General features: G+C 39.7%; 1 protein-coding gene and 1 non-coding gene across 8 annotated transcripts in view; both read right to left on the minus strand.

Moving 5' to 3' along the window:
- The window catches only part of LOC128744209 (casein kinase I), a 64,750-nt gene that overhangs the window by 17,452 nt on the left and 25,456 nt on the right, over positions 1–21,842 (minus strand). For 5 of the 7 annotated variants that reach the window (XM_053841046.1, XM_053841047.1, XM_053841044.1 and 2 more), the window contains 5 exons: positions 18,324–18,438; positions 15,739–16,007; positions 15,471–15,641; positions 3,103–3,183; positions 1,246–1,347 (listed from right to left, as the gene is read on the minus strand). In XM_053841046.1, the coding sequence (XP_053697021.1) occupies positions 1,246–1,347; positions 3,103–3,183; positions 15,471–15,641; positions 15,739–16,007; positions 18,324–18,438 (738 nt within the window). The remainder of the gene's footprint in view (positions 1–1,245; positions 1,348–3,102; positions 3,184–15,470; positions 15,642–15,738; positions 16,008–18,323; positions 18,439–21,842) is intronic. The other 2 variants (XM_053841045.1, XM_053841049.1) reach the window with 2 other exon arrangements.
- Positions 17,612–17,684, minus strand: Trnar-ucu (transfer RNA arginine (anticodon UCU)). The gene has a single exon. It is a non-coding gene; the product is annotated as a tRNA-Arg (tRNA).

Raw genomic sequence — 21,842 nt, forward strand, 5'->3', positions numbered from 1 at the left:
TGTAGACCGAAAGTGGATGGTATTCACCATTGATTTCGCCAGCAAAATTAAACGAGCAAATCAACTCGTTTGAAACAAGTTGAACGAAATAAGATTCTTCGGAATAATGTTGAAAATCAGACTTAAAAATACCTGATACAAAAAATTTCTCTTAATCTTAATCTCAAAGCCTTCTATCAGCAAAATACACAATTTGCTTCATAATGCTTAGCGGTCATACAGATAATAGGTATTATGATTTAAATGTAATAATGAAGATATCCCCTCCCGATATTAGGAGAAGTTATTTGAAAATCAAAATCGTGTTTGTTAGCTAGAATTAATAAAAAATGACTGCATGACTAATAAAAGAAGGCATTCAAGAAACAAAACCACAGAATCACCTAGTCAAACGTCACAATTAGAAGGTACACATGAGAGAGTCTAAATAGAAGCTTTCCAAACAAAGAAAAATCATAGCAGCATAGATAGTTAGACGACAATAATAATCCTGTGGTTAGTTGGGACAATTTAGTTGCGCCTGCTGAGAGCATCCTAGCCCTAGCACTCCACTGTTTGCCAATGTGTAATGATATTGCTATCGGATCAAACTGTCAGTGCTGCCGCTAAAGTTCGCAAACACTCATAGGAAGAAGACAGAAACAAAAATCAAAACCACACATTTTGCTCAAACGCTCACTTGCACAAAAATAACCATCGAGATTTTCAAGTGTTTATTCGTGTAGCTTTTTTTGGAGACAGAGATAGAGGCGACAGACAGACAGAGAGAAGGTAAGGAAAGTTATCCTAGAGTAAATCCCTCAATAATCACTATCGTTAGATTTCTATTATATAGGGTGGTGGTACAGATAGGGGGAACACAGGGGTTGTAGAAAAATTTTCACCACACAGTGTGTAAGAAGGGGTAGTAGAGAGGCCGGAGATGGAAGAGGTGTTTCAATGCCCAAAACCAAAACCAAAAATGGAAACTATAGGTAAACTCAACCGTGCAATAGACACAGATAGACAGAGGTTGTGGTTGGTGGTTGTGTGCAATGGGTTGTTGTGTCTTTTAATTGGAACGGAGCGAGGAGGTGATTAAATTCCAGGAGAGATTAGGAGATAAAATGAGATAGTTACGGGGAAACCCAAGGAATTACAACGGAACTTAACATAACCAGAGCCAAACCGGAAAACAAAAGTTAGAATAAAACGAAAATAAAACAACGAAAACAAATGTTCCAAAAGCGGTTAGAACACACATACCTGAACTGAACCATGTCGGTCGGCCGGCGTTAGGTTGCCCAAGGTTCCAGTCTGTTTGGGCACGTCCGGCCAGGCGGCGACACCTCCCTTCGAGTTCGTCTGCTGCACCCGAGCCGAGCCCAACCCAGCCGTGTTGTTGGTTGTTGGTTGGTTTGATTTTAGCGTGTGATGATGTGTAGTACCGTCGGGTGGGTGAGAAGAAGAGTGTGGTTGTGGTGGTGGATGATTGGTGCCAGCAGTTCGCGTCAGTGTGGTCATTTTGAGGGTGGGAGGATTTTGGCACAGATTGATTCGATTTGTATTTTTTTTTATTTTTTTTTTTTTTCGTTTTGTACCCAGGCCACGCGACGTGCCAATCATTTTGACATTTCGAAAAGAAAAAAAGAAAGTAGAAGAGTAGAGAGAAAATAGCGAATCAGATACATTTTGCTTAGATTTTTTGAAAAGGCGAAGCTATCTCTAACGGGCTGATAAAAGAATTTCAGTTTTTTTTAAATTCAACTATTCGAGGATACGGGGGACTAGCAGGATTGGCATTTCTTTCTGGAAGCTGATAACAACACTACGATTCGGGCGTTCAATTCATTTTGATTCTGGCGAGTTAGCGTCTAACATTGTTTCGAGCATATTGGAAAGCTCTCCTAAAACAGTTTTTATTGGTACAGCAACGAATAAGTTGTTTCGGCATTATGACAATGTCAGTTGTGTTAGGTCCTGTATTGTCTTCTAATGACCGGGCTATACTGTAAAAAGGTCTACATCGGTAACAAAGGAAAACAATAATTCAACAATATCAGATAGAAATATTTAAATCATGAAACACAAAAAAGAACACATATTTTCAAATTAAACGAAATTCCTAGAAGGTTTTGTAGTCATATTTTAACCCTCCATAGTTAGAAAACAAAAGAAATGATTTCCAAAGGTTTTTCATGCAAACATCGAATAACTTGATTCATTTCGTAAATGCCCGCTTTAGGCTTCATTGTATGAACCAAGTGATGTGATAAAACACAAAATTATGTATAAACTGTGACAAGGACTAGCAATACTTTTAACATTTTGTTACCAATTATTTATACTAATTATTTTCTCTTTTTATTCGTACTCAGATGGAACGATTCTACAATCATAATGAAATGGAGGAAAAATTCCCGAAAGGATCCATGAAAAAAAACAACCCCTGTCGTGGGAAATGCACTGCTGAAATCTAGCGAATTAACCGCGAAATGATGTGCATGAACTAAACAAACAGTTCAGATTCTGGCGATAAGGCGTCTGACACACGTCGTTTGCTACCAACCTCATCGATGATCTGTATTGTTTCGTCATTCAGCTCTTCGTCGTAGTAGCTAAAAAAGTCCCCATCCTGTAAGGTAGGTATCAACAACAATCAACAAAATGAGTGCGTTTGTCAATTCGAGTCTTTGGTCGTCTTATTGTCCAGGTACTTGCTCGCGATGAATTCTTAAAGTTAGTTCACAAATTTGCGTAACGAACGATGAACGATCGAGGAGAGAAGTTATCAACAAATGCTGGTAGGTAGAATGAATGAGTGAAACACACACACAACATTCAGAAATGGTAAAAATGACACTGGCAAATAATGAGAATTATTAAAAACAGATGAAGAAAAAACACTGAGAGTTGTGTGTGTCTGTTTTTTTAGTTACCAGTGCTAACAATGGTTGGGACAGGGATTTTTTCGGAAGGATTTGATCTTGTTTTTTTTTTGTTCTCAGGGATGGCACAATGTTGTTTTCAGCAAAATGTGGTTAATGTTAGAAAACCCGCTGCTTATTTGCGCTATTGCTAGAGAATTGTACAACACAAAAATTTGTAATTTGAAGGAGGTACCTTATTTACAGGTGTGTGTCTTTCTCGGTTTGGTGATACAACTACTTCATGGCCGGTCTGCAACGATCCAACGGGGGTTGACTGTGGATGGAAGGCGAAAAGAAAAGTAATTAGTTTTGACTGATTTAATTTTCGGCAATTAACGACCGTCTACGGTCTAACATTTGATTTATGAACGACGATGATTGTATAGCGATACGAAGATAGCGCCTTCTGATTTCTCTTTAATGTTCTCTTAAACGAACCTAGCACCTCTAATGGTATAATATCAACATTAGCAAGCTAATCTAGCGACCAAAACCAAACCAAAGCGCACATCTGGCGTCGACCCATTTGTAGAAAATCGATTTTGATTTAACCTTTTCACCCCCGGCTTCTCCGGCGCGGCAGTTGCTACTAGAACTCTATGTGTGGCTGTGGCTGTGGCTGCTGCCGTCGCAGCAACACACAATACCTGCTAATCCGAAAACAATTATTCCGGTTTCAGGTGAACCTACATGAATCTACTCAGCATTCCTGCTGCTGCTGCTGCTTGCTGCGTTCGTTCGCTTCCGCGTTTCTAGGTCACCGGATATTTTGTGTATCACAAATTCAACAGGGAGAGCGGGACCCCCCGCTCTATACCTAACTAATAGGTTAGGGCGAAACATTTATTGAATACGACATGAAGTGGGACTGGGCTTGGTGGGCTAGGACGAGCGAGAAGCCAGACAAAATTCCGCAGCTGGCGCTGTTTGCGTTGTTCGTTCGTTCGCTGCTGAGACTGAGACGCAGCCAAGCGAACGACCAAAAAGGATAAACAGCCAAATGGCAGCCCGAATCCAATTACCCCTACTGATAGCTACTTTTCTAGTAGTCGGTATAGGTAGTATTTTTCCAACCGTTGGCAAATGTCGCGTGTTGGAAAATCTGCTCCTTTTCGGGCCTTTTCCATTGTTAAAACAAAAACCCGATAACGAATTGAAGCGAATTGGACAAAAAACAAAAGAAAGCATTTCCAATTAGGCAACTTTCATTTCTAAATGACACTCTAAAACTTCTTCCTTTTCACTCTAGTTATGGCGAGTTCCCTGCCAATATGCAAATCTTGTACACATTTCAAAGAAGGAAGCCGGCAAGAAATTTTATAAAGAATTTTTCTGGGGTTGGGTTTGCTTAATAATATGGAATATTTTCCATCCCTAAATGAGTCAGGAAGGAGACAGGAACAAAAAAAAACCGCACAAGTACAATCATTACCGGTTGCTTCGATCAAAAACTGCATCACTCCCCAGACGCCAGACAGAATACAATTGAATAAACTCGCAACCCTGGTTTTGTGGTTGCACACAATTGTTGCTTACTCAGGTTTTGATTTCCGATTTTTTGTTTTGTTTCTTCGTATTGAACTTTCGTTGATTCGCGTTTTTATTCCGTTCACATTTAATTAAAGATTTGCAGCATAAGCAAAATGTAGTTCAACCCAAGCAATATCGCAGCATTCAGCTTCCTTTTGGGTGCGGTGAGACTGAACGTATAACCAAGGTTATTGTTTTATGCTCTTTTTCCAGCATCACCTTCAAGAAGATTTAGAGTATCTTTACCGTTCGTCGTCCATCGGTAAATTTCGATCAAATTAAGCAACCAAAAGCATTACATAAATGGACTGTGATCTAATTGCGTTTGCCAAATCGGAAGCGAAATACCTATCAGTCAGAAGTAAATTAATAAATAGTAAAATTAAAAGAAAACATTGCAATCTTTCTTTCTCTCTCTTTACAGATTCTACTAAGACGCTCAACAAAGGAAGTTAAGTCTATCAGGTTTTTGACAAAAGTCATAGTTTGCTGGTGACAATCGTCAAGAAAACAGAATTTTTAGTAGTTTCAACGCGTCAAAAGTGACTGGTGAATTCCCATTCTTGGCGAGTCCCCATTCAAGAAACGCTTTTCTGATGTTTCTTCTGATGTTGTTTCGTTTGAAACATTGACAGAGAAACGGCTGGAATATGCAACTTGGCACAGTGTTGAATACCTACCAGTCAAAAAATATTTGGCGAATAGTGACCGGGAAACAAAATAAGAATGGTGAGCGATGGCCAAACTGTGAAGCCACCAACACAGGAAGAGGTTAAGAAGGCAATCAGTGAGCTAAGGATGCAGGGAATGACGGTATCCCGGTTGAATTTCTAAAAGCTGTACGAAGCAATCCACCGGATTATTGTTAGGATCCGAGAGGAAGAACAAATGCCGGAGGAGGGGCCTAGATGGCCTCATTTGGCCTATTTTCAAACAGGGACATTGACTTGAGTGTAAAAACTATCGAGGCATTACATTGCTCAATTCTGCTTATAAGATGCTTTCCCCTACCCTGTTCCGTTAGTGGATTCCTTCGCCGGCGAGTACCAAGCTGGTTTTCGTGAGGATTGCTCCACGACGAATCAGACGTTTACCCTGCGTCAGTTGCTAGATAAGTTCCGGGAGTGCAATTTGCAGACTCCTCAAACAGCACATTTTTGGCACTTCTGATTGTAGTAACTTAGTTATGACTAAAATTAGTCATTTATCGGTTGCCACTACCGGTTTCTCACAACTGTGTAAGTATCATCTCTGTGTATCATGTGTAAGGTTGAATTTCTTTGCGGACTTTAAGGTGGCGTACGATTCAGTCAAACGAAATGAGCTGTTGCTGATAATGCTAGAACATGGTTTTCCGATGAAACTAATTACACTGATTCGTGCGACGCTGGATCGCGTTAACTCAGAGGCGCCATCGCTGCATGAAATTGTAACAGCCATCAAGAGTATGAAATCCAATAGAGCGCCAGGGATAGACTGTATTTCAGCCGAAATGCCCAAAGCTGAGTACGGTAATCCTCAACCGGATCCTGGAGAAGATCGACGCTACTCTCCGGCGGCAGCAAGCAGGCTTCCATGCTGGCCGATCATGTTATATTGGAGCAGATCAACGAATTCCAGGACTCTCTTCTGCACAATAGACCAAATCGATCTTTGACAGTAGACCAAATCGATCTTTGACAGTAGACCAAATCGAGGATTGCCTTGGAATCCTCTAACGATGGAGCAGCTAAATAACCTCGACCTAGCCGACGACATTGTCTTGCTCGCACAACGCCGAAATGATATGCAGATCAAGTTGGATGACCTCTCCGAGTGCTCCCAGGCAGCAGGTCTCACAGTCAATGTAGCGAAAACTAAGTCTATGGTAGTGAACACTGACAATTCCACCAACTTCACAGTAGCGGGACAACAAGTTGAGCAAGTAGACGTGTTTCAATATCTTAGTAGCCAGACAACGCCCGATGGTGGTACCAAGACTGATATAGCCACACGAATCAGGAAGGCCAGGGGTGCCTTTGCAGGTCTGCGAAACATTTGGCGCTCAAACCAGATCACTCTACGTACGAAAACCCGAATCTTTATTTCAAACGTTAAATCCGTACTGCTGTATGCCTGCGAAACGTGGTGCGCCTCAGCGGAGACAACGCAAAAACTGCAGGTATTCATTAACCAGTGCCTGCGATACATCATTCGTGCCTGGTGGCCTGCTAACTGGATATCCAATGAGTAACTCCATCGTCGGTGTCATCAACGGCCGATGGCCACTGAAATTTGTCAACGTAGCTGGAAGTGGATCGGACACACCTTGAGGAAAGAAGCGAACCAGGTCTGCAGAGATGCACTCGACTAGAATCCACAATGGCAGCGTAGAAGGAGTAGACCCAGAGGTTCATGGCGATGCAGCTTAGCCAACGACGTCCAGGCTGTAGACGAGACGAGAATGTGGGTTTCCAAACGGTGTTGGTGGAGAGGTGGAGCTGGATGGGGAATGATATGAAGTAATAGAGGAATTCATATAACTTGGAATGATATAAGCCGCGAAGTGAAACGTACTTTCTACGGATACCGTGCCAGCTGGAGTCCCTTAGTTTGTAAATTCTCACAAAACTGGCGATCTACAGAAGACTAATACGCCCGGTGGTCCTGTACGGTCATGAATCATGAACGATAAAGGAAGCTGACTGACGGGTGCGTGGTGTTTTTGAGTGTAAAATTCTGCGATCAATACTTGGTGGCAAAATGAAAAACGAAGAATTATACAAATATGCTTATATAGTGAAGGTAGTACAATGTGATAGGTTAGCTGGTGTTCGAGGGGATTGGAGAACGGCACCCTTGGACCGAAAATACTGAGAGCTTGGGACCATAATTCGTTCGGTGCATGATCGATGACGGACCGTTGCCAATCAAGCAAGTAAGACCGAAAAGTTTTATTTGACACGTCATATTCTTCAAATTTAGCGCTGAGTGATAACCTCTTATTTTGATCGATGCAAAAAACCTTCAGTGGAAAATATTTCATTTCTGAGCAGGAATCCTACGAAAAGGAAGGTAAACTGCCCAAAAAGTCGAAGATTTAATGCAGCCGCAGCAAAGACTGGATTTTGATATAAAAAAATGGAAGGCATCTGCTTTTGAATCCGGGTTGTACTGGCTAAGTGTCGTTTTCACCGATTTCGCTGAGTTCGTTTCGTATTTCGGGAATTTCGTTGCGCTAGATTATCGGTCACTCTCCAAGTAAAGTTAACTCCCGAGCGAGCTCAGACGAACTAGCCAGCTGTCATCTTCTCTGAAGCATTAGCATCTCTAGCACAAATATGTATTTTGGAAACTACCACATTATAGACTCGTCTTACCCACCAGCATTTATCAGTCTTCCTGGTCTTACCAGCAAGCATAGGAAACGAGGCTTTTAATTATACTCCTTTAGATAAGTACAATTCCACTAATTTCAATCTCACCACAAATTAAAACCATGTTTAAAATATTCTAGGACGAGACATTACAACGTTCGTAGAATGATTTTAGTAATTACCCTGCCTCTTGGTGGCGAATTTACAGCGTTATCAGTTGATTTACAGCAGCCTTGGCGAAAATAGTACAGCAACTGCCAATTTGGGGCTGAACCAAATTAACCATATTAAAAACCAACAAAATTGCTATCTAGATTTTTTGCTTACGAACATTTATGAAAACTTCTGTGTGACTGAATCATTAAATCCACTATGGAAAAATGAGGCGTTTCACACAGCAATTGAATATTCTTTATTTATACACAAATACCATAGACCCAACGATTGCGAGTTCGAAGAAGTTTTTGAATACGAAAAGGCAAACTATGAAAACATTAGACGTAGATTAAACTGTGTTAATTGGCAACTTATTCTCAAGAATGAAGAAAATGTCGAAGTTGCTGTAGACACATTCTATAAAATTTTATTAGAAGTAATGATACAGAACATACCGTTAAAGAAAAGAAGACGTCACAAAAATACAAAAAGTCCAGTCTGGTATAACAGTAAGATTAAGAAAATCGCAAACAAAAGGCCCATAAAAATTATAAAAAACATGCCAGTACTGAAAAGTTAGCAAGATATTTGGACGTATGCAACCAGCTAAATTTTGCAATCAGCAATGCGTTTGAAGAGTACAATTCAAAAATTGAACTTGAAATAAAGTCCAGTCCTAAAAACTTCTTTAATTACGTGAAAACTAAACTAAAATCTGACAATTTTCCTTCCATAATGCATCTTGATGAAAATGTTGGGGATAGCCCGGAAAATATTTGTAAGCTTTTTGCAAATTTTTTTCAAAAAATCTATACAACATTTTCTGAAGAAGATCGCGATCGCGACTATTTTGCTTTTTTTCTGGATTCTTCAATGGATATTGGCGTTAACCAACTTCAGGCTCAGGATATTTTGCAGGCTTTGAAAAATGTGGATGCCTCAAAAGGTCCTGGGCCTGACGGAATCCCTCCAGTATTCATAAAAAATCTTGCAATAGAGCTCACTGCTCCTCTGTTTTGGCTTTTTAACTTATTACTAAAATCCGGAATCTTTCCAAAAATATGGAAAAGCTCATTTCTGGTGCCTATCTTTAAATCGGGCCGGAAATCTGACGTACGTAATTATCGTGGTATTGCCATTATCTCTTGCATTCCAAAACTTTTCGAAGCTATTATCAATGAAAAACTATTCCTTCAAATTAAAAACAGAATTACAGAAATGCAACACGGTTTCTTCAAAGGACGTTCGACTACGACAAATTTACTGGAATTCATAGACCACTCACTGAATGCAATGGATAATGGAAACCATGTAGAAGCACTCTATACGGACTTTAGCAAGGCATTTGATCGCATTGACATACCAATGCTGCTTTTCAAATTGCAAAAAATTGGAATTGAGCCAGGGCTCCTGAAATGGCTTGAATCGTATTTAACTAATCGCCAACAAATAATTAAATTTAACGGAAAGACCTCGAATCCAGTTCAAGTCACTTCTGGTGTTCCTCAGGGCTCTCATTTGGGACCTCTTCTTTTTATCTTGTATGTAAACGACATTTCCTTCATTCTCAAGGAACTTAAAGTGCTAATATATGCCGACGATATGAAGCTCTTTTTGGAAATAAGAAATGAAGAAGACATCAATGTATTCCAGAACGAAATACACATATTCTACATATGGTGTAAAAAAAGCTTATTAGAACTTAATGTAAAAAAGTGCAACCTTATATCATTTAGCAGAAAAAGAATTACACCGGAAATATCAATCATATTAGGAAATCAAATAGTAGAAAAATGTGAAAAAGTTAGGGATTTAGGAATTATCTTAGACTCCAAACTAACTTTCATCGACCATTATAACACAATAATACACAGAGCAAACAACATGCTAGGTTTTATTAAACGCTTTAGCTATAATTTTTCAGATCCATACACCATCAAAACACTATATATTGCTTATGTGAGGTCAATACTGGAATACTGCAGTATTGTATGGTCTCCTTTTTCAATAACGCACGAAGAAAGAATAGAATCAGTACAAAAACAATTTCTCTTATATGCTCTTCGTAAATTAGGTTGGACAGCATTTCCTCTTCCATCATACAAAGCACGCTGCATGCTTATAAATATACAATCATTAAAAGAGCGTCGTATTTATGCAATGGTCTCATTTGTAAACGATATCGTTTCGCACCGTATTGACTCAGCAACACTTTTATCAAAACTGAACTTTTATACACCTACCCGGCAACTTCGTAATCGAAATCTATTTGCCATAAGCCATTATCGTACTAATTATGCAAAATTCGGTCCACTAAATCGTATGATGGCAGCGTACAATCAATACTGCGAAACCATTGACTTTACAATGTCTCGGCATAGACTTAAACATCACTTTAATTTAATACGTAATCATAACGCGTAGATAACGAAACAAAGGAATAAGAACACTTTTTAATCACCATCTAATTATAAGACTTCTATATAAGAAACTGTATATGCATTATACTAGTCTACATCGGTTGACGAAATAAATAAATAAACTACGCTCGATGCTTTCTTTATTCGTACTGCCAGCTCCGCCACGGAACGAAAAAGTTGGACATTGTGAGGCACTTCGTGTTCGTCGGATACAGCCGATCCGGCATTTATAACAACCGATCCTTTCTGGAGAAAGGCGAGAGCGTTGTTTTTTTTATAATTTTAACGTTTGTACTGCAGGTATTTATAATCGCTGCTTGCAATATATCATAATCCTGCATGGTGACCTGACAACTAGATATCCAACGAAGATCTCCATTGTCTTTGCCATCAGCAACCGATAGCAACAAGAAAATTCTGGTAGAAGTGAACGAGATTTGCATCTTGAAGGATAGCAATAATTTTTGTTTTCTTTCTTATCTTTTCAGGTATTCTACGCCCAAATAAACAATGGTTACCTAAAAAGAGTCAAAACCAGATGAAGACGCCTGCTAAGCGACTCAACATAGCTTAGCCTGCGGGCTATTGGCGAGAACCTGTCCTGGCGACAGGTGAAAGCCATGGCGGGTTACCGTCGGCAGTGGGAATCCCTGATTTAATCCATTTGTCCTACCGGACCGGTGGACATGAACCAATAAAGTAAATAGGTTCATCGTAGCGCTCCAGCACACATGGAAGGCTCAGCGGTTGACACGTTCAAAGATGGACATACCATTTATCAGAGGTGCGGGAACACATACGAGCTGGTTATATCTTCCGTAGTGATGATATCGTGGGTGAGATGCGGAAACGGGTGATTGGGTGGTGGGTGGTTGAGGTTCTTCAACATAGGCATCATCAACGTGCACAGCCCTCATCTAAGTATCGATGGCAAGGAAGAATTCTTTGCGCAGTTGGAGAGTGAATACGATCTCAGGGGATTTCCATGCTCAGGTCGGCCAGGAAGAGGAATACAAACCGTTGATTAAGGGTCCAGCGTACACCCACTGACCAACGAAGTCAACCAAGGTCGACTTTCGGCACTTCTCAGACATCAATGACGTTAGATCCTATTGAAGCGCTAACGTTTACTCGGACCACCACCTAGTGATGGTTAAGATGCGCCCAACACTCTCCGTTGTGAACAACATTCGATAAGGACACCAGCCTCGATTGAATCTCGCGCGGTTGAAGCAACCAGACGTCACCGTGAACTACGCGCATTTACTCGAAGCATGGCTGCCGGAAGAAGACGAGCTGCACGAAGCCGTGGAAACGACACAGACTACCGGTGCGGTGCGGTGGAGTGAAAAGATGGGGCTATCCACCCGAACTATAAGAAGAAGAACGTAGAAGAAGTAAAACCGGAAGAACTATCGTGCGATCACCGATCACAAATTGCAAAAAAAAAATTGTGCGAAATTCCGGTTTCGTTGAAGAACGATCAACAACGGATCAAATATTTACAGTGCGGAAAATCCTCCAAAAAGGCCGTGAGTAAAAAATTCCCACGCACCATTCGTTCGTTGACTACAAAGCTGCAGAGCTATGGAAAATCGTCTGGTTTGCTGATGACAAGAATATTTTTCGGAAGAACATCTGGCAGTAGCTCAGGCTAAAGCGCGAAGCAGAAAAGATTGGTTTGAAGGTATAAATACGTCTAAAACAAAGTACATGCCAGCCGGCGGAACTGAGGCCGGCTGTCGCCGCTTGGGCAGTAGTGTTACGATCGATGGCGATGAGTTTGGCGGGTGGTGAGCAATTTGACTATCTTGGCTCACTGGTAACGGCGGACAATGATACCATTTGCGGACCAATGATTTCTTATGATTCTTCATAAGCAATTGCGGTCGAACAGACTAAGAAGCCTCCGTACAAAATGAAAACCATACAAGACACTCACTAAACCGGTTGTTCTCTACGGGTATGAAACGTGGACAATACTCAAGGAAAACCTCGAGTGCTCGGAGTTTTCGAGAGACGAGTATTAATAACAAACTTCGGTGGCATGTAGGAGATCGAAGGATGAACCATAAACTCGCACAGCAATATGGCGAACCCAGTATTCAAAAGGTCGCTAAAGCTGGACGAATGCGATACGCAGGGCATGTTGCTAGAATGCCCTGCAGAACTACCCTGCGAAAATGGTGTTTCCTTCAAATCTGCTAGGAACAAGACGACTAAGGGCGCATCAGCATCAAATCGGGAGCAGACAATGATGAATTATCCCAGAAGAACTGAGGCGCTAGTGATTAATAAGTGCAGATTGTTTGTAAGGTGCAAACATGAAAGCGTCGGAGTGGACCCATTGATCGTCCACTTGCGGCTGAACGTCATTCAAGCATTCATTGATTTGACGAAAAACAGAATATGCTGACTAATAACAGTAACTAGTAATGCACACTATGCTGTGACACAAATCCGATTCAGTAAAGGCAACAAGTGTTACCGAGTAAGTAGACACAATCCAACCGATGCTCAAAACAGTGCGTGGCCAAAATCCGGGCTCGTAAGGGCTGTACGGTCATGTACTGATGAAACACAATTGTCTTGCTGGATGGTGAAGCTTATGCCAGTTTAAACCAAATCCCAGGGGTCAATTTCTTCAAGGCTCCTGCTCATGCTGCAAGGCTCCCAACACATTCAGGTTTGTTTTCACGGGCGAGTTTGCCTGAACAAACGGAATTGACGTTCATATTTCAAGAGCATGTTGCACGCAGATTAATTTTGCACAAATGGTGCTCTAAGAAGCTATTGTTGCGTGAATTAACAAAAATCAGGAAGTGTTTAAAATCTGCGGTGTTTAGAATCGTTGAGAAGTATGGAGAAACTTATTCAATAGAGAATTCATCAAAAACTCGACGCAATGAATCGGAAGAAGGAGCTTAAAGTAGTTGTCACCTATCAACATCAAATGTTACGCATTTTGTTCGTGATATTGCCAAACCTACAAGAAACAACGAGCACCTAAAAGGACTTCTGCACAATAAATTTCCTCAAAGAAAAGGTCACGAATCCTGTATAAACTTCTCTTGGAAAAGTCCGATCGATGCGTTTTGATTGACGGCGATGGCACAACTCACTGCTTAGAATTCAATTGAAAAAGATGATTTTGTTCAAAAATCTCAAAACCGGCCAAACTGCCCAGAACTGCGGTCTATTGAAAGATACTTACTGGTCTTTCAGTAATTAAAAGGCAACACAAGAAGGATGGTAGAGAAGCTTACTTCGATGAAAGTTTCAAGAAAATGTGGTCACCAGCAGTAGGTATAAAAAGTTTCAGAGAACATTTTGCCAAACCTTATAAAGGGCATCGTTAGAAAAGTTAGGGCATAGAACCTAAATTGAAAGAATTTATCCGAAAATAAACAGTTTATCACAAAAATATGTGTCTACTTTATATACTTACTGAACAGCCGACAAATTACTTAACAATAGCGAAATACTTTAGCGTTTCCTAACTATCGATTGTGCCTATTGTGTCGATTTAAAACAAAAACTTTCAGTTGTTTCACTACAGATGAAATGGAAAACGCGTACAACACTTCTCATTTTTTAACGACGTGAATCCACAATAACTTTTTTCATTTGAACTATTAAAAGTTTGACAGATGAAAATGTAGGTACCTGCTTGCATGCAACATGCAATAAGGCCGTCAAATATGTAGAAAATCAAGCGCTTGCTGCGACTGCCAAGACAGTTTGGAGTAGACAGAGTGTTGCACTTTTTAGTTTTGTAATTTTCTTGGTTTGTAAAATTGACATCCGTTTTACCGATATATAAAATGTCAAAATTCACTTGAACCATATTTTAATCAGAGCAAGTAAAACGTTGGTTTTATTTAGTACATTCATGTGTATTAAAGTATTAGCAAATCAAGTTTCCCATAAAGCAGGTTCCATATTGCATCGAGGAACGTTTAGGGATGTTAATGTTCCTCTAGTAAAACTAGGCCACGTTGTTGCAGTCCAATACTGAGTATTGTTTAGTTGTAATAGTTTGCAGTAATGATAATGAAAATGTAGGACATGACTGTTCCGTTCCGTGAACAGTGCACACGAACTGCACGTAGAAAAGTTTTTTGAGTAGACGTATATCGATATTCTCCATGGTAGCTGATTCCTGCTTTCCTGCTGCAATTGCGAAAGCTGTGCAGGAAAATTCAGCTCGTCGCATTCTGCAGTTTTTGCTGATGTTGCATGGAAGCCATATAAACCGTCGGTCAACTCTAGGAATGCCAGCTGGTAGTTTTTTCAAACCTCGTTTAACAACAAATTAGCAACTATGCATGCATTTTCCAGATCATATATTAGTCGTAACGCGATGAATTTCGGCAGACCTTGGCTAACCAATTACCAATTAGGAAAGGTATTCTAGGACATAATAATTTTGAACTACCTACTCATGACAACGTGAATTGATGATGATGATGATGAATAATGTGGACAAACTACTAGAATACCGTAGCGTAGCGTACACTAGCGCAATAATCAATTTACTTGAACTGTTAAATTGTTTCAACTATAAAATTATCACCTTCGCTGATTTTGTCTTTGCAATGTGAGACGGTGGTGCGTTGCGTAATTGTCGCATCACGTAGAAGTTTACCGGCTAATTGGAACGGAAGGATAACAAGTCAATAAATAATGCATACAATTTGTTTTGTGCAAAAAGAACATTTACTAATTTGAGTAAAGAATGATAAATGCTGTTATTGTTGAAAATTTTGAATTGATTTTTCCATCGTTTGTGATTGATTCAATATGGATATCACACAATTTTGTTGTAAATAATAAGCTAAATCGAAAAATCGATTAGTAAAAATTCCTATTTTTACGTGAACAATTTGATTGCACGTTGCATTACAATTTTGAGCGCAATTCTTGAAGAAAAACTGCATATCGTATCCGCGACTTCTCTACGAAACCGACCACTCAGAATCTAGAATCACGCACCAGTTTCTTCTCTTGAGTCAGTAAGGGCTAAGAAGATTGGTGCTTTAAAAAATTAAACTGAAACCGAAAAGGAAATTACATGCACACTCAACGGAGATACTTACCATCGTCTTGCCGGTCCAGTCGAATTCACCGTCGTCTACATAACCCTTAAAATAGAATAAATCTTGAAATAATCTCCGTAAGTGATCGTAATCAGGTGTTTCGAAAAAGTCTAGCCGCCGCACGTAACGCAGGTATTTCGCAAATTCCTCTGGGTGTCCCTCGCACAGCACCTGTCGCAAAAGCAAATGAAATGGGGGGAGTAAACAAAATGGAATTAAAATTAGCGAATTTGAAGACCACAGGTTTGTAACAACAGCAGCAACTTACATCGATCGGTGTCGCCCGTTTCGTATCACCAATTTTTTGGTATCGCTCTTTGAGTGTATCGGCTTTCAGACCTTGCCATGGCAGTGAACCTCTTAAGAAATACATAAACATGTGACCGAGCGCCTCCAGGTCGTCACGCCTGGACTGCTCCTTGCCCATATGCGTATTGATCGACATGTACCGCGCCGTGCCCGTCAGCGACTTGTGTTCTCGATATGGTATGTGTTTATTCGTATCTAAGTCAATATACTCTTTGGCGAGACCAAAATCTGAAAATAGATAGAAAAGCGGCTAAGTAAACAAATCACAAACTCTACACACAACGTGTCTAAAAATAAAGGATGGAGGATTACGGCCTACCCCGGCTGGAGGAGCCTACGACTCTGATTAGTCCTGCTTGGGTAAACAAATAACGGAGTGTAAAAGCGGGGACCGATGACTGGCGAACAACGAACAAAATAATCAATTTGCACCGAAAGTTGGCCGCAAAAATACGCACGAATGGGCTAAAAATAACCTTCTTCCGCTGTCTACGATTATCTGTTTGTTTTCCTACTTCGATGTGACGGATGTAGTGTAGTGACAACGTCAACACAAGCCTACTGCTTCTCGGTTCGCCTATTGCTACTATTCACAACATGTTGAAAAGATAAAGGACTTGCTGTTGAAGAAAATTATTTTGCACACGCACTTTTTCGCTGGACGATGGGCGACCGATGATGGAGGATTGTTATTATTTGGGAATCATCTTTGCGAAGGCAAATCGGAAGGCAAGATATATGCATGTTATGTTATGTTGGCCGGAGAGATATAATGGAAGCCAAGGCTTAGGTACTTTTTTGAAAAAAAAAAAAAATGCAGAGTTTCAAAAAGGTTCCAAACTATGGAGGTAAACTACTCATAATTTAAAGAAATATTGAAAATAATGCGATAACAGTAGTTGAATTTTTCGCATACCTATCTATAAAGTAGAATTTACGATACACATGATGAGTAGTAATAACTGACAGTTTTTTGGACCAAATTGGTTAATCACAGATGTGTCTGCATATTTGACATCACTGATATGTTGGGAACTGTTCTAGGATTATGTAAAAAAATTTAATTCATTTTTGTGTATTATTTCATCTATTAATTCGTATTTCATATTTCATATACCTATTTATTATTTATTATTATTATTATTATTATTATTAATCAACGGGCTCGATTTGGCCCCAATGATTGTCAGGTTAACATAAAAATAGTCAAGTCGAATTAAGTGAGTAAAATTCTATCAAACGTATCCAGTTCGAAAACGGTCCAAATAATGATCCAAATTTTATATTTTTGCGCCATATCATTCTTATTCTCTGAAATTTTCTGTTTGCTTCTGCTGTTTTCTGTTAAATCATGATAAAACCAAAAAATCGATTTCTCGAAAATTGTATATAACCCCTAAGTGTTTGCTACATACTGCAGTTGGCATTCGATCAATGCCAACATTACAACACATTTCAAAACATTTGGTAAAAAATGGTAGAGCAGCGAAATTACTTTCCTACACCATGTTCAATCAATAGGTACAAGTTATAGGTTACCACAGCTCTAAATAAAATTTTATGCAAATTATTTGTCTTTTGCAGTAAGTCTTCTACTGTTTTTTTTTAATAAATTCATTCGCTTCATTTGATTAGAATATCATCTATCGATGATCATAATAAGTACTTTCGTTCATAAATAATCATTCAATAATAATCCAAAGCAATTATTTACATCTATGCTCAATGCTAAAATAGCAGATCTATAGTGCTATATACTGCTGCTGCTTTTGCTTAGAAGCAAACAAAGTAAATCAATTCAACAAACCAAGGTAGAAAAAAAATCATCCATTCATCCCTTGTGGGGATCGAACCCACGACCTTTGGATTAGAAGTCCAACGCGCTATCCGCTGCGCCAAAGGGACATGCGGAAAGCGACCGCCAGAAGCACGCTATAAGCGGACGGGTTTTCGGCGATGATAAAACGAACAGCCGACGACGGTCCCATCACCACAGCTGAGCAGTCTAGCATACTCACCACTTCACCAAAGGAAAGAGAAAACGTGTTCATTCATTTTCATTGCGTTCCACTCGCCGGCCAACGCACATGTTCGACAAGAAATCTAAAAATAGATTCCTTAAAGAGAGCGATGAGAGAACGAACGAACGAGAGCAACCGCGTAGGATAGTTGCTTTGCTCTCTCGCTAGGAACCACACACACGCCCCCCGGTACGGCGCGGCGGCGGCGTGCCGGTAAATGAGAAAATAACAGCACGCCAAAGAATAACAACAAACCAAACAGGGGAACGTCACTGACTGACTGGCTGTGAAGCAAAAGCAAGCATGTGTTTATTTACGTATGGTACGATTTCACTGACACATGCGCACTGCGATGCGGCAAAACAAGGGAACGGAACAGTACCGACACAGTGTGGATCGTGTTTGCCTGCTAGCACCAACCACCAGGCACCAGCAGTCGGTAATCAATTCGGAATGCTATAGTCGAGAGGAGTTTCAACTTAAAAAATACAGTATAATTTGGATAGGGAAGATGGGTACTTACCTATTATATGTATAATTTTATCACGTTTATTTGAACTTCTACCGATTAGAAAATTTTCTGGTTTTACATCTCTATAAATTAAGTGACGACTATGCACATACTCGATCCTGTGGAGCTGCGGAAGAGAAAACGTTGTTGGAAGCGCAAAAAAAGAAAGAAACACAGACGGAAAAAACGATCAATTAGTGTCGTTGCGAAATTTGGGTCAATCAATTTAATTATATTGTAACAACATGCATCATAACTATGCTGAGGAGAGAGAGAAAGAAATAGATGGTTATGAGGTTATGAGAGGTTTGTGAGTGCGAGAAAATTGACGATGATATGAAAATAGGTAAGCACACAGTATCACAAAGTTATGTAAACAAATCAAACAATACATGAAAAACGTTTATGGTTCGGGGAGAGAGATGCGAGAAGGTCAATAAAGGTGATTGAGGATGCGAGTCGGTTGGTTGGTAATACATCGACGGAAATGCTTTGTGAATTTCGATTTTGCGCGTGGGTTGTTCTCGACAAGCACGTGCCCAAACTGTAAAGTATGCTCAATAGATAATGAATGAGCTTCCGTAGAAATTAATTCCGGAAGAGCACGTTACCAGGCTAGACTGCGTATGTTGAAAGAAAAAAAAACTAAAAATCATCAAACTCGGATTTTATGGCATAATTATCAAAGTGTTGCGTAAGCTTAAAATTGCAGTCAAATGAATAGAAGCTGAAGCAGAAATGATTCAATTAGGTTTCAAGTCGTAAAATATTCTCCTTGGCTGAAGTGCGTTAACTCGACCCGTGTGACGACAACATATAGGGAAGCCGGTAGATTTTAATAATTATCGCTTACGTGTGAGGTCTCTTCCTTCTCGTCGTAATCGAGAGCAGAAATGTGTAAACAAAAGAATCGCAATCGCGGGTCATAAACTGACTGCCGTACACGCAATGGCGTTTCTAATGATTCGGAAAATGTTAATTCACATTATTATTCCACGGGTGGCTTTGCAAAATGCTGCTGCGTATGTGCCAAAAACGTAAACACGCCGAGTGAGTGTCACTTTACGCACCACTTGCTGCATAGAAAAATAGCTGACACTTAATTTGTTTTCGTTTGCGATTTTAGAAAAGCTGTATTCCTAACAAAAAACTAAAATGCAGTCGCATAATTATCACAAAAATATTAAAATCACTTGTTTGTAGCAAAAATCTTTATACATATATAAAAAAATAAAAACATGCGGCAGGCGAAACTTTTAGCTCTGAGTCATATTTGTTTACGAATTGAAAATAATTGCTACTAAGAGCAACAATGTAGCAACTGCATGACGGAGGGAGCACGAAGAGTTATCTTATTTTCGTCGATTTATCGTCTATGTATGACTAAGGAAAAAAGCACATTAATTCGAAATATCAAGAAAAAATGCTTTAGACCCGCCCCTAGAAGCTTAGCAGTAATTTTAGATAAGAACTTCGCCTTTCTGTCGTTTATTTTAATCTAGAAAACTTACCTAAAATTGTACTCCACTATAAGACTAAAATAACAATTTGCATTTTTTTTTAAATTTTTGTCATCCCTCATTGAAATTTGGAGAACAGAAAAAAATGGTGGCCAACAGTACACATTTTTATATAAAACAATCAATTGTCTGTAGGCTCTCTTAACCTAAACACACGGAAAAGTGGAATATTCGAACTTGCGATGGCCGAACAGCGGTAAATAAAATTTCTTTCGATTTTGTCTCTCTTTTGATATGTCTTCGCATGGAAAACAATAACGTATAAGTACATGAAAAGCATTTGAAACACTTAAATATTTATGCTTTTAGCATCTTAGCATCTAAACTTTGCTTTGCTTTGATTTACCATTTGGTCATGAATAAACCGACATTTGAATAACACCTGCAAATTGTGCAGATTTTGGATTAGTTCTTAAACTTCATCGTACTCTGCGTCCATTTTACATGTGACATAATCGTCTACCAGAGCAATTAATTCGAACATCAGTCATGGCTCGTTTTAGAGTGATGATAATCCTTGTGCTATTATCGAGACACGATTGCATCCAGAAAAATTCACCGTTTGTACGCTTACCGGTCGGTGGAATCATTGGTCCATATTTTTAAAGAACAGCGCAACAGTTACTGGTGGTCGCAACAGAGCCATGATCATCGACTTTTTGGTACCAGAATGAAACACTCTTAAGGGAAGAGGGAGCTGTAATTTCAACAAGACAGTCCCACATGCCACACCGCATATGCTACGATTGTTTGTCTGCAAAAGAAACGTTTGGCGAATGAATTTACCATTTCGGTGACCATCCGCTTATAAATCAGTGCCAAATTTAGGAACTATTTCTACGTTGTCGTTCTTGGACTGCCTTTCTCGAATCGCCCCTAACACCCACTGTAGCATTTTCGATAACAGCGTTCATCCAAAGGGTACGCGGTCCGCCTCGAAGTAGTCTACCTCTATCAGGTTTTCTGCTGAATATTGTTATCGTTGGTCTTTCATCCAGCATCCTTACTAAGTGCCCAACTAGCACAGTTGTTATAAACTAGTTGTGGTAACCGATTAATGACTGATTTCAGTCAGAAATAAGTTGCAGCAACCAGAAGTGACAAAAGTTTGCTACTTGGGTGGCGATGTTGAACAGTGAATTGGATAGTCTGTCGCCTAGCTTCAAACCATCTAACGTCGCAAACGAATTCAATGTTTTCCTCGCCTTTCTGATGCCTGATTTTGAACCATCAATGTTTGCACGTATTAGGCTTATTAGTTTTATTGGAAAACCATGCTCAAACGTAGTCCGCCACAGCTCATTTCGTTTAACTGAATCGTATGCCGCCTTGAAATCTATAAATAAATAGTGAGTATTTGCCAATAAAGGTTTCTAACGATATCAGTTTATGAAACAGGATGATCAAACAGGAGAAACAGGAGATAATTTTCTATGCATAGTTGAAGAGAGTAATGCCCCGATAGTAGGTAATTTCTCTTCAGTCCATACCGTTAGCAATTTAGCATAACCTGATGTATTGCACAATACAGCCGTTCGCTCTCGACTTTCAGAAGTTCGGTTTTGTTGAACCACTCGAAGTACTGCGGTTTTACAAAAGCATGTTCGCCGTAAACGTCAACAAACTGTCGATGTGATTCCGTAGCCGTTTTCTATGAATGATGGCAGAAAATCAATGCTGATTGCAATCGGTACTTTCCAGGCACGAAAATTGGCATGTTCAAAGCTTAAACAGAGTTAAGCTTGCCAAGCTACAAACGTAGTACTAGTCAGATGATTTTTTTCTGGAGACGTTCAATCCGCAAATGATATAAAAACTGCAGCTTTTCAGTAGAGGACGAACCAGAGAGCAATAGAAACAACTTTCAGGTAATGCGGATCTTGGAAATCACGAGAAATTTCGGAAACTAACTGTAAAGTAAGTAATTAAGTGTAAGACTTAAAATATGGAGAAACGTCGCCATATTTTAGCCGTCACGCTGTGAGTGTGAGATTACTGAGCAATATTCATC

This window comes from Sabethes cyaneus, chromosome 3 (genome assembly GCF_943734655.1).
Source record: "Sabethes cyaneus chromosome 3, idSabCyanKW18_F2, whole genome shotgun sequence".
NCBI classification, from domain to species: domain Eukaryota; kingdom Metazoa; phylum Arthropoda; class Insecta; order Diptera; family Culicidae; genus Sabethes; species Sabethes cyaneus.